The following is a 16,415-nucleotide window of genomic DNA, read 5'->3' on the forward strand; positions in this document are numbered from 1 at the left end:
TAAAAACATAAATACTATATATCATACCACGGCCATTCAATCTGATGAGTAGTATAAATTGAAACTTCATCACACATCAAGTGAATTCAAATCTCTCAGAAGTGTTCATAAGATAATTTTGTACGATTACAACAACAAATTTGTTTTCATGTTATTGTAAATTTCAATGTTTTCTATTTGCACCAAATCGTTTGCGTTACCTGCACGACACTGAAGTTATTAATTAGCTGTATTCAACTTTTTTTTTTTTGCACTAAATGTAGAATAGCTACAGATTGCGGATTCATCTTTAAAAAAGAAAAAAAGTTGGTTAGCTGTTGTTTTTCTGCGCAGACTTTTTCCAGACCGACACCTTCGCTCGTCCACGTCTGTTTATTTTCTTTCCACGTGGACGTGCTGCGCGCTACCCAGGGTTCCTCGCGGAAGTGACGGCAAGACGGCGATGGCGGCCCGCAGTTTCATTCCGGATTGCCGCTGGACTACAAACGGATTCTAACCGGCCCCGGCTCGACTTTTGGGCAACTTCTGTGAGGCCGCCTCTCCGCGGACGCCGCGCAGCGTTCAGGTCGCAGTGAACCGGTGCTCGACAGCGGGCGGCGCCGCGGCCTTCTGAGGGGGGGGGGGGGTGGTATTTTTGTCCGAGGCTCAAGGTGGTCACCCCGTCGAGCTAGCGGTAGCTCGGCGGCTACTTGCTAACGTTAGTGGGTCCACCAAGCTAGCTCCCGGGCTAGCTCGTCTACTAGCTGCGCGCTACGCTCCACACTAGCAGCAGCAGCAGCTTCTGCTTCTCCTTTGCCCCCGTCCACGCGTGTCTTCCGCGGCGACGATGCGAACGCACCCCGCTGGACGCCGCCGATTGTAGCCACAAGTGTGCAGAGCGAGGTACTCACACACAGACACACACACACACGTTCGCCTCGGCCTCTTCGATAATCCGAATCGCTGGCCGGGCGACTGTGGCGCTACGGACGGATTTTCGACCCACTCAGCAGGCGGGTTTCCTTCAGCAATCGCCCCCACCACCTTCCAACAACTTTCGGGGCAACACGCGGTGCCACCACCAACAGGGGATCCAAGTTGAGTGGCTGCGGGGCCCGTGCGTGCTCGTCGCCATGCTGAAGACCCGGCAATGTTTACTCGGCATCCGCACTTTTCTCGGCGTGACGTCCAGAATGTGGGGCTTCATCATGTACATCCTCAGGAAGCACCTACGAACGGTGAGAGGGGGACGGGACGGGGGGGCGGGGGGGGTCCGAGAGATGTGCCGGGTCGCTTGTGCGGTCGTGGCTTACGTTGCCATGGCTCCAGACATTATTCTTTCTTTGTTACAGAACACCTTGAAGGGATTCTCGAGTTTCTCCCCATGGAGCAAGCTAACCTGTGTTACTTTTGTCTCGTGTGACGATGATCTGTACCAAATAATCATATTGTCCTGCTCAAATATGCCCAGATGTGTGTGTAAAAAAACAAACTATTAATGAAAGAACTTATGTTACAGTTTACACGCGCTGATAACATAGGAGGTACACGCGTTGCCACAAGTAATGTTTTCTTTGCAATCGGTTGAGTTACCCTTTTTCGACTCTGTCTGGAAATAGTGATGTCACATGTTTCGCAAGGCCCAAAGGGAAGACGACAAACAGCTCATGTTGTCTCACAAACAATCTGAACCCAATGTATTTACTCATCGGTGGTGCGAGGCGACACAAGAGAAACAATCAACATCCTCAACCGCGAGGCATGTTGAATGACTGGAGAAGTCACTCATCGGCTCATCGTAGTTGAGAGGAGAGTCGCAGGTGAGTTCTTGGTTGGTCGACTAATCGATGAATTGGGATCTTAGTGATCAGAGTTTTGTATGGACTAAGGGCTCATGTAGCAGCGGGCACAAGCCCGCAGGTCACCTTCAGTGATGCCTCCACAATAAACATGGCATTTAAGGTGACAGAAGCCGCCTGTTGGTAACTTAGACGCGCGCAGGTGCCGTCGAGTCGTTTATAGTCCTGCATATGTGGTGTAATATGAGTGGACTTTGACTTCTCGCCCTGTATCAAGCCGACAAAGTTCGCAGGAGTGCCTCGTGTGTTGTAACCATCTTTGTGTCCGCAGTAACACTTTGCGGGCTGCCAGCGGGCCCGGAGAGTCAGTCGGGGAGTAGTCCAGTCCATGTTGTGGCTGAAGTGAGAGGGATTATGTCAGCACAGAGAGCGTACTGTTCTCTGTCCCTCTCCCTCAGTCTCACTCACAGTTCAGCTCTGTTGTTTACAGTCTGTGATGTAGTGGAACAATTGTCCCGATCCGGGGGAAGCGCTTTATTCAGCCACCATTGTAATGTGGCTGATCCTATAGATGGCAAATCGAGTAAAACCACGGTGGATGATATCGGCGCTTTATGAGCGTGCCATTTCAGGACCTTCTTGAAACAAAGGTCTTAATGCAAAGTCTGTCCCCACCTCAGTTAATATCTATAGCCTGAGTAACTCCTGACCTCAACGTGTTTTCTATTCGAGGAGACCACACCGCATAAAGTGGCTCTAACCCCAAAATTTGAATCAATAAAAGCTCTATCGGATTAACATCATTAGGACCGGGACATAATCCCATGCACGCTGTTGTGTGAAAACGAATGACAAGAGGGTTGTTTATTAATCATACTGACAAGTCTTACACAATGGTTCTGCTTCTTATCTCCTGTATGGTACAGTGACAGCGTGTGGCCGGGTGTGGAGCAAGTGCTGAAACAATTAGCTCCTCAGCTAGTTAGCTAATTAGTTCCACATTTCAACAATTTTCCGAATCGGATAATCATTAATGTCTCTAGAAGCAAACCTGTTAATTGACCAATTAATCGATGGCAAAAATTGTTAGTTGCAGACCTTATTTTTAGTTTATTTGTTGTAATTTTTGAAGTGCAGTTCCCAGTATCCTGGTTACAGCGGCATTAATGGAAAGGCTAAATGTTCTAGCTGCCTTTCCCCATTAAATACCTTTTTTATTATTTTGAGGTTTTTTTGGCTGTTGCTCAAGCTAGAGAGCAGTTATAATTAAAATGTTAGTTGTAGGTATTAGTCTGGAAGCAAAGGATAGCCTGAGTTGCCGGCTCAGGGTCCAGATGGACGCTCTTGGACGTGCAGAGGGGTGAGGTCCCCCCGTGGTGCCCAGCAGCTGCCGCCACCCATAGACTTCCCCCAAGCTCGCTCTGCCAGGCAGCAGTGGGGAGGGGGCACGGAGGGAGGCCCCAGTCCAATGCTCAGGTGCCAAGCAGCCCAGGCTCCGTCAAAGTCACCCTGCAAGTCTTCCTTACCGTGTGCGTGTGCCCCCCCTGGTCCTCTGACACCGACCGACAGCTGGGGGGGACAAAAATAGCCCTGTGAAGAAAAGTGCAGAGCCCCTGGGCAAGAGTGGCCCTGGAGAGGATCCTCTCTGCGGTCAGTCGGACCAGAACAGAGCAGGGAAGTCAGAGAGGACACTCTGTGGTCCTCCGCTAAATCCCTGATGTCCAGCAAAAGAAAAGGCTGCTGCCCAATGCTGAAGTGTCCTAAAAGGATGAAATCTAAAGTTTTAGGATGGACATATTTTCATGGAGATATTAGCCTAATGTCTTGTGCAAATCCTCCACAGCACAGTTCAGTTTCAGGCATATTCTAATTAGATTATGGATCGCAGCAGGTACAAGGACATTAAGGCAATTCTCTTTAATTCCCCGGAGGATTCGCCTTCTGTGTAAAATCATACAAGATATTGTTTCCTTCGAAATTAGACACACATAAGGAGTACCTATAATTACAGTAAAAGACTACATATCAATGATGTAATTGACTGCTTGTGGCCCAGTTGGTTGCTTATGCTGTGTTATTTTAACCGTGTGATCTATCAAGGATTGTCTGACTGTGTTATTTGCCTCGTTCATTCGCAGATAATCCAGTATCAGACGGTGCGATACGACACTTTGCCTCTGTCGCCCATCTCCAGAAACAGACTCAGTGAGTACACCAATTTCTTTTCCAAATATGACCGCTCTGCTTAATTGTCGGGGGCCCCTGTGAAAGATTGTAAAGAAAAACCACTGTAGTTGGACAGATATGACAGATTACCCTAACCCTGTCAAAAATGCATGTTTTTTTTTTTTTATAACATGGAGTGGAGACACTACCACAACTTACTTGTAATGCGGGAATTTAAGTAGAGGTTAAACTGGTTTGACAATGAAGAAGCTGAATATGCTGAGAAGAAAAGTTACCAGCATCATATCAACACAAACTTGTGCGCAGCGTGACCCTTTTCTGGGGAACTTTCCTCACCTCACAGCAAATGAACCATCACCAAGTTCAGACGGACTTGACTCCTATGATACACATTCTCTTCATGAGGAAACTCGGACACGATGCCTCTGGTTTATCCTGTACTTGTACATGTGCTTTTCTTACGCGGATAACATGGCGAGATGTAATTTCTCGGTTGTTTGAGTGAACTTGTTGTGCTACATTTGTCACCTATTGTGTGAGCGCTCCTGACTTTAACAACAACCAACATTATTGCATCGACATATTCCTCGCAGCAAAACGAATAAAGACACCTGTGGTGTAAGCGTTGTATAATGTAAATAATGTAAGACATTATATAAATGAGACTGCACACAAAACCGTTAATAATAAAGGAGCAGCTCACAGATCACACACAGCTTTCAATACTCAAAACCAGAAATCTAAAAGGGTGCTAGGTCAACTGACAACATCCCAAAAAGATAACACTTACATGACGGTGACTGATACCAGCAGGTAAATAGAGTCCACCAAAGACAGTGGCACATTGACCAGAAAGAGCTGTTTATTTCATGCCCTGATACTCACAACAAAAAGACAGGTTTGTGGTGTGGAAGTGGAGAGGAAACCTAAGTTTTAAAGTCCACACTTGACCACAAGCAGAGACCGGAGTGTGTGCACTCTGAATAAGCCTCCTTTATTTCTGTAGAGAGCTCATTCAAAAGCTCACTCTTGACGGTGAAGGAGGATTGTTTTTCAGTTCCGCTTGACCTCGCCTCCCTTAACTCCATTGACCTTATCTGGACACTCGGGGTCCAGAGTTTACTGAGTGAGTGGTTCCTTTACATTCATTCAGGTGTTCGAAGAGGATGTTACTGCTGGTATAGACCAGCGGTTCTTAACCCTTTTCGAATCTCGGGAATAATCAGGCTGGTACACACGACCCTTATCCCCCTGTACCAGACCTTATCACTGGTGCAGAGGGATGAGGTACAGACCTGGCGTGACGGTCGCGTGCTTCATGAGCTAAATGAGATCTAAACATGTTTTCAAGACGAGCCATATCTCCAGCTTTCCAAGGCAATGATTTACAATGAAATGAAAGCTAAAGGTTTAAGCTCTCGTAAGTGTTTTTATTTTCAGTTTCCATTTTCGCTTCAGAGGCTGAGAAATTATCGCTTTGGTGAACGTTATGTTTTCAGAACGAAATAAATATATTGTTTTTTTTCTTCACACCCATCTGTTGACCCCCAGTTTGAGAATCTCCAATATAAACAACACTGTAAACAGAATTAAAGATGCTCTATCAGCAGTGGGCTCTTGCCTCAAAAGAACATAAAAAGTGGATGAAAGTGTTACTGTTACTAATTAGTCTTAGTAAGTCGTCTCCACACTTACATCCTGACTCCTTGTGAAATCCTGAAAGAAAAAAATTGGCAAAGAGATTTTCCTTTCACTCTGCTATCTCAATGCAATCACCAGTGTCTTACTTAAAAACTCACAATAAACTGGTTTCAGAGGTGAGAGAAAAATCTGATTACTTAACCCACTGTGTCATGTCTAATGTTCTCACTTCTCCAACTAAGCTGTTTAAGTGCCTCTAAGTTCACTGAGTGCATAAAAGTGCATAAAATAATAAGTGTCTTTATTGTCTGATAAACTCCAGATGGAGTAAAGAGGAAGATTCTGGTTCTGGACCTGGACGAGACGCTGATCCACTCGCACCACGACGGGGTCCTCAGACCCACAGTGAGACCTGGCACGCCGCCAGACTTTATCCTTAAAGTGAGGGAGTTATCGAATATGTTCACACATTTTTAAACACAAATCCATTCAAGTTTAAACGCTGGATGTGTCTAAATGAACCGGGTTTCCCCTTGTTTCCTCTCCAACGCAGGTCGTCATTGATAAGCACCCGGTCAGATTCTTTGTACATAAAAGGCCACACGTTGACTTCTTTTTAGAAGTGGTGAGTACCAGTGTAACCGACTTGTGTTTGATTCCCAGATTAAAATGGTGGCGAATCGTAAAAAAGCACACGTGAAACACGAAACCTCACAGTTCGACTCTTTCCCAGGTCACCTTTAATCCTGTCTGTCATCTTCCCGCCGCTCTCCATTGTGCTGCGATCGCTCACTGCCCTGCTCACAAATTTGTTTGTTTTGGATAATGATCCTTCAAGACTTGAGTGAGCACTGACAGTACTGTACCGTGTGAACTTAATCTACTGATGCTGTTGTGTGCGTTATGCTCTTTGCGTGTGTACACAGGTGAGCCAGTGGTATGAGCTGGTGGTTTTCACAGCCAGTATGGAGATCTATGGCTCAGCGGTGGCGGACAAACTGGACAACAATAGGAACATCCTGAAACGCAGATACTACAGACAGGTACTTCTCCAAAACTGTATATTTATAGCATAAATTGAAGCTGGTACCGAGGACGTTCTTTTGTCCCATTGGCCCTTTGAAATATCTTCATTCTCTCTCCTTTTTGATTGCGTCGTTGACTCCCATCTTTGTGTCTTTCGGCAGCATTGTACATTGGATCTAGGTAGTTATATTAAAGACCTGTCTGTAGTACACGATGACCTGTCCAGTATTGTCATCCTGGACAACTCGCCTGGTGCTTATCGTAGCCATCCAGGTAAGAATTAAAGCCTCATCACCTGCACCATCTGTATCTGTTACTCTGTCGGTTCCTTGTTATTGTGAAACTGAGGTCGGAAAAACTTTCAAATGCAGCCTCTGAATTTCCGAGTTAAGTTAGCCGAGTTCTGCCTTTTAATATATAATTATGTCTTCCAAATTAGCATCAAGAAAAGCCATAATTTGTTTATTTATAGCATATGTATGTATTATTTGACTTAGTCACTTTTTGGGTGGTGTCTAAAGGTTAAATTGGGACTAAGTATGTGGTCACTTCTGGCCAGAGACATCTACGGGATCACGATAAATGCTAAAACTTTTTATAAACATGGTGTTACCGTTGCACACGCGGAGAAGAGACTTAAAATCAGTTACAGAGCGATGTGTGATCTCAAGCTCGGTAACATGAGCTAAAGTTAGCCACCATTAGTGACTGCTCATACCAGGCCAGGTTACACTGTAGCGACAAAACCCCTGAGTTTGATTGAGTGATTAATGTCTTGTAGATTCAACTTCTCGCAACTTTTGTAAAATAAGTAATGTGTTTCCATTTCTTTCAAAAGCTACCCAGTCTCACTGTAAAGGGTTTTGGATGTAGATAAAACGTAATAAGAATGGTAACAGATAAAGGTTTATATTCATAATTTTCAAACATAATGAAGTGGGAGCTCATTTAATTTGCCCTGCCAGACTACGGTCTGGATCCCCTCCATTGGAAAGTGATTTGCCACCGGTCAGAATCACAACCCGCTAACTGATAATGGGCGAGGTTTATACCACATTGCGCAGAGGGAAGCGAATTTAGTAAACAGCCAACGCTGCCGCTGATGAACGAGCATTTGACTTAAAGTACCCGATATTCACTCAATCACAGACATTGTGGAATCATCTTCACAGACATCTCCTCTCTGATCCAGTCTGTTTACATTTTATTGTGTTGGTCAACCAAGCCATCCAATTGTGTCCTGAGGCAGTCTGGTCTGCGTCCGTTGGAAATGGCTGTTGGAAAATCGAAAAATGAACTGAGAGGGTTCCAAACTTATACGCACTTGAGTATTAGATTTGGCTATCCCGGGCCAGATTACTGAACCGTTTCCCCTCACCACAAGGCTTGTATTGTAAATGCTTTAACAGTGCATTAAATCTGCAGTGGCCTCTTTTTTAACAGCAACAGCAGAAAATCACTTCCATGTCCATTTCTCTGACACGACTGACTGGCTATCTTCTGCCCTCCAGACAATGCAATACCCATCAAGTCCTGGTTCAGCGACCCTAGTGACACAGCACTTCTTAACTTGCTGCCTATGCTGGATGCACTAAGGTAAAAGTCATAATATTGTTGGCATGGAAGCTAACAAACACCTAATCCCACTGTTTGAGTGACAGTAAATAAGCGTATCTCCCGGAAATGCTGAACTATCCCTTTAATGACTAAGACTGTGGAGCGTACCTTTGAAAATTAGCTGACTTGTGGCTCGCTCTTTTGTCTCTCAGGTTCACTGCTGATGTCCGCTCCGTCCTCAGTCGAAACCTCCACCAGCACCGGCTCTGGTGATTGGCTGAATCAAGAGGGGGGTGGGACTTGTTGACCAACCTCTTCCCTCTCTTCCGGCTTCCTTCCTGCCCTCCGTTCCCAGACAGACGACCCACCAGCCCTCTCTGAGGTGTCCTGAGGAGGCGAGGGTTGGGGTGACCGCCTAATACGGGATGGACAGTATGGGATCATCAGAGCCCAGAAACTACAGGGGAGGGAGGGAGAGCCAGCTGTTTTTTTTTTTTGTTTTTTAGTTTTTCTCAATTCTTTATTTGTATTTTTTTTTCTTTCCAAAACAAAATGGAGCCTCTCTGCCTTATCGCTCCTGATACTGACTGTGGTGAGCGAGTGTACACGAGTTGGAGAACGCTTGCTGAATTTGTTAGTCCTTTTTAAACTTTTTTGAAAGATTGGAAAGGGGAGGAGAGGGATCAGCAAAAGCAAACCAAGACAATTCTACATTATTAATTCTTCTTCCTCTCCATCATCACCAGACGTTGCACTAAAGCAAACAGCTCTTCAATATACTGTCTCAACCCTCTCGGAGTAATTTGAGCTGAGGAAAATAAAAAAGCGGCCGTTTTCTTTTTTAGATCAGTGTCATACCCCCCAACGGCGATTCATCGATTCCTGAGGTACATCTTTTTTTTACACCCAGCAAGAATAGATCTTCTTACATGAAGTAACTGATGGACTTTGCTTGGAACATACACATCCACAGGCATTTTTTCTGGACAAATAGCCGAGCAGTCTGCTGTATAATTTTTTCCGGCCATAAACCATCGCTCTTTCCACAAAGTTCCTAACAAGCCACGGTGATAAAGACGTGACTAAAAAGTTATGATGGGGGGAAAAAAGTATGGCTTGTAAACGATATGTGGACTGCCGTGCCGCCTTTCCATATCTGATTGTTATTCTGGTTCCATGATATATGACAATGTGTTCTGCATACCATGACACATTTCGCTCTTCCCCTTTACCATTTGATGCCATCCTGATTTCATCTAATAGGAATTGCACTTAATGACTACTCCCCACCCCTTCTGTTTTTGTTGCAGTTGGTTTTGTATTGGATTCAAATTTGCAGACTTTTCCCCTTTCAGTTTTTACCCGCTCCCTTAATGTATGGGTTCAACTGTCAGACCCTCTGTCTCTAAATGCCTTCTGAACAATGTCAGTCTTGTTAAGGCTCACAGTGGCTTCTTATTGGCTCTGTCTCCAGGTCTGTGTTACTAATAAAACACTTGTCAGTATCGGCCAGTTCTTATCCAGCTCGTTTTTTTTTTGTCTTCTCTGAGGCATAACATTTTAGCATCTTGTCAACTAACTTAACTAAACTCAAGAGAGAAATATGGAGAAGAAAACTATCTGCTGCCCCCTCGTGGTGTAACAGGAAACCGCATCGGTTCACAAGTTTTCCAATCGAAGTCAAATGACAGCAGCTATCATCTTGTACATTTTGTGTGTATGTTGAATTTTATATTGGGTTTTGTGGTAAATGTCACATTTTAAGAACTTAAGTACTGGTTCCCCCCCAGACCGCTGATCATTAATTTCCGTCATTCTAGTTCAAAGTTAGGAAATTGCACTATGGTATGTAAACACCCCAACCTCCTCCTGATGATGGTTTAAAAAGACACCAATAATCTGACCCTAATCTGAATAAGATATTTCGATTGTGATGTTAACATGAGCTGCTAATAGAATATCCCATTCATATTCCCATTTACGTGTTGCGGAGCGTCGTCCAAACATGACGTCAAGCAGCTGGTAACTGCTGTACGTGTCGACGTTGCAAAATTGCGAAAGCTCCAGTAGGGCGTTGTCATGTGATAAAGATGTGTACTTGACGATACAATGTGACTAAGATCAGAATATTACATCATTTCACAACCTGTGTTGTCACATGCTTTTTGCAGTTAATTTCTCTGGAAGCGGACGGGGTGAGGAATTTACTCTCCTCTAGTTTTCCTGGTGGTATTCCCTCAATCCTTTTTAACATAAAACAATTATCCAGGGTGACAAGAATGAGGAGGAGGGGTGAATTCAAAGAAGCACAGAAACAAGTGCTACATAATGAATTCAGACTTGTAGCGTAAGAATACAAAGAAAGAATATCCCTCCTATCACCAAGATATATACGTGCAGGTTTGACCACTGGAGGAATGAGACAAAGGCCGTTGAGTCTTTTCTCAGTTGTGGAAAGAGTCGGGCAGGTTGACCTGTGTGATCTTGATTCCGGTGTGGGCTAATTTCAAAATTTTAAAATTTTATTTATTTAAATATGAACAGGTAGTCGGGTCATGGAGAGGAGGGAGTTGCATGAGGGATCTTTGGGGATACTGAAGAGAAGGAATGGAGATTACTAGGACCTGAAACTGTAAACTTCTCAGACTTTGATGAGGAAGAGTTTGATGTTGAGGATGATAACAAAAAGTTTGTGCTGGATGAGGTAGATTTTTTTTTTTTGAGTGGGATAAATAATTTGACAGGGAGGAAGAAGGGCTCAGTCTACAAATATAGTGCCCAATTAAGTCTCTGTGCTCCACAGAGGCAGCAAAGGAAAGTGTATTATTATTTTATACCCCATCATCAAAAATATATGTCTGCCATTCAGTGTTTATGTTGACCTGAAGCTGCTGTCAGTAACTATTCTTTTTTAGAACTGGGAACTGAGAGGGGGGAAAAATCCTGTGCAAAAATGACTCAGCACATTACGTCCTGCACCAAAGCGGAGTACATCCTACATTAAACGTCCCTGACATGGAAGGGAGAAAAGATTAGCCCGAACGTTGGTGACTTGATAAAGGTTCAAGGGCTACAGGTTTGTCAAATTAATATTGGTAGGCCAAAGGAAAACAAATGGCATCACCCTAAAAATGATCAGCAAACGTTGTGGCCCAGTTTAAGCGCTGCGTGCTTTGACAAAGAGTCGAGTGGTAAACCCAGGAGGGACTAAATGTCACCGTGCACAGAACGAGCCATCATGAGCCTGTGATGCACAAGGGAGAGTTCAGTCACATGAGCGAGAAAGAGAGAGAGCGAGGGAGAGAGAGTCAGAGCTGCTGATCACTTGTGCAATACACGGGTTAGCAACTTTTCAGGAAGTTGTTTGAGGAAAGGGGCATATGGTCTGCGACTGGTGACTTGATTCATTCATTAAAAACATATGCTATGCTTGAAAAAATAAACATGAAATATTCTCACTTTTATTTTCTAATATCTGAACAGACGTAAATTAAGTGACAGACTTGGTCAGTAAGTAATGGTTTTTAAAAAGTGAATTCCCCCCGCCAAAATGTTTTTGAAACACTATTTACCATAATTAAAACTGACCCCCTTGATAAAATGTATAAGTTTTAATTGGAGTTCTTTTGGGGGGGGGGTCCAGTTAAACTTGATGTTTTTGTCTCCTTCTCACAATCTAACCTGCTTTGAATTAAAGACTTACAAGCAAAAAGGCAAGTCCGGATGAAGCTGCAGAGTTATGATGTGGGTTTTCCATCATCTCATTTTCACCCCCATTAGGCCCCCTACCGGTTTAAGGGGTAGGTAATCACTATGTTAGAAATTATACTCCTTTTTTTTTCTTTACGGATGGCTGATCGATACAGAACGAGCACTGGAAATGATCCTTGCCATTGTGCTGAGGATCCCGCTGACCGTGTGTGGACTCAAATTGCAGCCAAAAGCCCAAATGTACAGTGAAACATCACATGTTTTGGAGGGTTTCCTCTCTGCGGCTGCCTGCTAACTGCTGCTGCTGCTGCTGGGCCGCGGTCATATGACAAGGACAGACGCCTCCTCACTACCCTGGCCCCGTGTCTCCATGCGCAGCGTTTGATCAGAAATAAAATAGTCCCCCGGAAGAAGAAAAAAGGACATGGATTTTAATTTCAAATAAGGGGCTTTCACATGGTTGAACCAGTGTTAGAAGCAGGCAAGCGACGTCGATGTGGTTCGCGCTATCCAAGAGGCGCGCCCCTGCGAACTACACTCCCCGTCTACGTCACGTTGTTGTTATTGTATCCCTCCGCCGCAGTCGCACTAGGAAAACAGCTGTGGCGAGCGGAGGCTAGTTAGCATCGTTTGTTTTCGTCGCGTGAGTGTGTGTCAGCGATTCGAGCCCTTCCGTGCGCGAAACCCCCTCGACGAGCCCCAGAGTGACCGACCGACCGACCGAGCGACCGACCCGTCGTCTGTCATCTCTTTTCAACGATGAAGTTCCAGTACAAAGAGGAGCACCCCTTCGAGAAAAGACGGTCCGAGGGCGAGAAGATAAGGAAGAAGTATCCGGACAGGGTCCCAGTGAGTAGCTAGCGTTAGCTCGTGTTGTTAGCAACCTGACGGCTAGCCGAGCTCAAGGTTTTTCACAACACCAGACTCGTCGTTAGACGATCGCATCTTAAAAACGCGACTCAAACAATGCGGTTCATGTGTTGTTGTTGTTTTTTTTAATTGTATCTCCACGTATCGTTGTCCCACATCAAAGCCTGTCACGTAGAGGTGAGCCAACAGCACCGAACAGGCCAGCTAGCGACGGCTTCGTGTAATCCTTCCGATCGTCTTTCATTTTAGGCTGATGTCACTAAATCGTGAAGGCAATCTTTGATTGCGAAGTATTATAACGCGCCTGTGGCCACAAAGCCTGTGTCAGAAAGAGAAAGGCGGACGGAGGGGAGTAGTTTCAGCCCCTATGTGGAAACGATAACAGCAGCGCACCTTAAAATAGCTGGTGTCAACAAGCAGGCGACTTGTTTACGTCGCCCCGCCGCCTGTAGACGGATCGTACAGTTCGCCACCTTTGGCCCCTTCGTCGCTCGATTTGACCTGAGGACCCGGCCTGGGGGTCAAAACTGTCATACGTATCAACGTGCTTTTATTATTTTTGTAACGCATGACGTACATACATACACATCGTGGATGGCTCGATATGTGGCCTCAGCAGGCGAGTGATTTCCCTTGTTGATAATTCAATTATTGGATCAATATAATGACAGAAAATTGAGTACTTAAAACTCAATTTTCTGTCATTATATTGATCCAATGACAAACATACTTATGTCACTGTCGCTGAAGAGGAAAACAAACCAAGGGACGTGATGATGAATCAGGTTGTTTCCGCTTCAAATTAAATGATCATTGGAGCTGCAACTGTTAATCGATTCATCGACTAGTAATCGATGACTAAATTAATTGCCAACTGTTTTGATAATTGATTAATCGGTTCAATTCAAATCAAGAAAAAAATCTCTGATTTCAGCTTCTTGAATGTGATTTTTTTCTGGTTTCTTTGCTCCTCTATGACAGTGAACTAAAAACCTTTGGTGCGTGGACGAAACAAAACGTCATCTTGGAGTTTTTTGGAAATACAATCGTCATTTTATGAACCTAACAACTAATAGATTAATCGAGAAAAATACTCGACAGATTAATCGAGTATATGAAAATAGATTTCATTAGTTGCAGCCCTAAGGATTGTTAACAACTTTAGCTGATTAATTACATAATTCATTATGATCTTCAATGATGCTGCTTGGTGTGTGGGCAGGTAGTTTTATTTTAGTGCTATTTCCCCCTTCCTGTGTTCTCTGCTTATTTTCCTCTTTTTTTTTTTAACGGTGACAGTTTATCAGGTTCCCAGATCCCTTTTTCTGAGAAAGGTGAAACAAACTATTTAAGTACTTCTCAGTCGATGAACAACCTTTGTTCTGTGGAACAGGCACTAGATTCACCTGGTGAGGGGCCATTGCGCAACAATTCTTCATTATGTGTTTATTTATGTATTTTGTTTTTAGGTTATTGTGGAGAAAGCCCCAAAAGCCAGAATAGGAGATCTGGACAAGAAGAAATACCTTGTCCCCTCCGACCTGACAGGTAATTACTGCATTATTATAAGTCTCTGAACAATGTTTGAAAAAAACAAGTTTGTTGTCATATTTAAAACAATTTCACACTCTTGTGTATGCTCTTTTATCAGTGGGCCAGTTCTACTTCCTCATCCGGAAAAGAATCCACTTGCGAGCTGAGGATGCTCTCTTCTTCTTTGTAAACAACGTCATTCCACCCACCTCAGCTACCATGGGACTGTTGTACCAGGCAAGAGCCTTACTCACTCCCTCACTCCCTCCCTTCCTCCCTCATTGACCAGCTCTCGGGCTACGTCTTTATTAGCGTGTTAAAGTGCACCATCCTCTGCGCTTTTGATCGAACACTAACACCTATTTTCCCTCCCTCTGTTTCTCAGGAGCACCATGAAGAGGACTTTTTCCTCTACATTGCCTACAGTGATGAGAGTGTGTATGGGAACAGCCAAAGGGAAATCTGATCCCACTACCATCCCCCTCCAACCACTACCCACATTTCTGAGACCCCCACCATTCATTCATTTAAATATTAAATCCAGCTCAGCAGCTTTAGAGTTTCAAGAGTAAATATGTCAAATGCACTTTCATCACCCACCCTTCTCCCATCCATTTAAGTCTTTATTATTCTGCCGTCTGAATTGTATTTGCCTCCACTCTCTTTTCTGTAACAACCTGGGTTAGGTGGTTTCGTGGCCAGTTATTTTTCTAGTGTCATAATTGATCACATTTAAGTGAGAAACTGCGAAAGATTAATGAAGTAATATTAGGACTAGGCCGTAAATATAGTTAGTCAAGGGTTAAGGGAAGAAAGCCGTAGTATGTGAGATCAAGTCGTCTCTTACTGACGATGCAGATAGTTATTTGGTTGTTCACTTTTGTTGGCCTGTTTTTTAGTTTAGCTGAAGGAAGATAATGTCATCTCTGGCAGAGTAAAGGATGACTGTTTTGCAGCAGTTTTTTCTCGTAGAAAAAAAACCTTCAGTGACTTGGTTGATTTAAAAAAAACAAAAAACAAAAACTCACCAGTCACTGAAGTGTGTGAATGACAGTTTAGTGCGTTGCCCTGCATCTGACCCTAGCAAGGAGTTTAATAGAATTCAGACAAAAAAAAACAATCGCTGCTTTCAGTGGTAAAACTATTCTTTTGACTGCTACTATGATTAATGTTGTTATTATTGTTTATTTTAGATGGCTTGATTTCTAAAGGTATTGTAAAGCTGAGTGCAATTTTCTCTTTTTTTAAGTATGTCTCCTTTTTAAAAAAAAAAGAAAAAAAAGAATTGAACTCTGTATACAGCTGCATTACTGGCTCTTTCTCTCTACTCATGACCATACTTGATAAAATGCGATGAAAAGCTATCTGTGTATCTTGTCTTTATTTATCTTATTGTAGGTCATACTTTTTGTTTTGTCAAACATTCTGTCTTCTTCATTGCAGACATTGGTGTGAAACATTTGTCTTGGAGGCCATCACAATGTATACAACATAGAGCAACCCTGAAACCTACCTATCTATCCTTTATTTCTGTATTTGCACAGGTTACCTTATCGGATCAGCTACTGTGTTTGCTCAAACAATGTTTGCCTTACAAGTTGTGCAAGGCCAGTCTTATTTTTTACGAGTTTGTTGTGCGAGGAGCTGGTTAGATCAATTCGAGCATTTCTTTTCTGTCAGACAGAATGTGAATAAAGGGAGCAACAATACAAGGAAAGAAAGCAGACACTTAAAAAAACAGGCAAAATAAAATCGTAATCGAGCTTTTGACAAGCCCGGTTCTGTTTTAGAGTCATGGTGATATTTATCCAATACATATGAATAAAATCTAGTACGTTATTCGCCATAGATTTTTCAAAAAAATTTTTTAAACGCTATGAAAATGGCAGCACGTTTGAAGCATTAGATGTTTCATATGTTGTTTTTAAATATGGTTACTGAAAACCCCTTTCGGTCTAACCATATGTGTTTATAAAAAATGGGGATTTGAATGTTTATATTTGCTATTTAGACAAGAGGGTTTGATCATAATATATCTATGGGTTTGATGTCCTCGATCAAATACCTGAAAAACTGCAATTCCCAGCATGCACTTTGGACGAACTCGGAAAT

General features: G+C 43.5%; 2 protein-coding genes across 2 annotated transcripts; both read left to right on the forward strand.

The window, feature by feature from the left end:
* The first annotated feature begins 743 nt into the window (after positions 1 to 743).
* LOC118318628 (CTD nuclear envelope phosphatase 1A) lies at positions 744 to 9,701 on the forward strand. The gene is made up of 8 exons (XM_035648482.2): positions 744 to 1,217; positions 3,917 to 3,983; positions 5,929 to 6,047; positions 6,160 to 6,231; positions 6,533 to 6,649; positions 6,794 to 6,905; positions 8,144 to 8,228; positions 8,402 to 9,701. Exons 1-8 carry the CDS (start codon positions 1,113 to 1,115, stop codon positions 8,460 to 8,462), a joined length of 738 nt encoding a protein of 245 aa, XP_035504375.1. The 5' UTR covers positions 744 to 1,112; the 3' UTR covers positions 8,463 to 9,701.
* A 2,785-nt stretch (positions 9,702 to 12,486) lies between these two features.
* On the forward strand, positions 12,487 to 15,667 carry gabarapa (GABA(A) receptor-associated protein a). The gene is made up of 4 exons (XM_035648529.2): positions 12,487 to 12,749; positions 14,240 to 14,318; positions 14,422 to 14,540; positions 14,689 to 15,667. The coding sequence occupies exons 1-4, from the start codon at positions 12,660 to 12,662 to the stop codon at positions 14,767 to 14,769; spliced, it is 369 nt and encodes a 122-aa protein (XP_035504422.1). The 5' UTR covers positions 12,487 to 12,659; the 3' UTR covers positions 14,770 to 15,667.
* The last annotated feature ends 748 nt before the right edge of the window (positions 15,668 to 16,415 follow it).

This window comes from Scophthalmus maximus, chromosome 12 (assembly GCF_022379125.1).
Source record: "Scophthalmus maximus strain ysfricsl-2021 chromosome 12, ASM2237912v1, whole genome shotgun sequence".
Lineage (NCBI taxonomy): Eukaryota > Metazoa > Chordata > Actinopteri > Pleuronectiformes > Scophthalmidae > Scophthalmus > Scophthalmus maximus.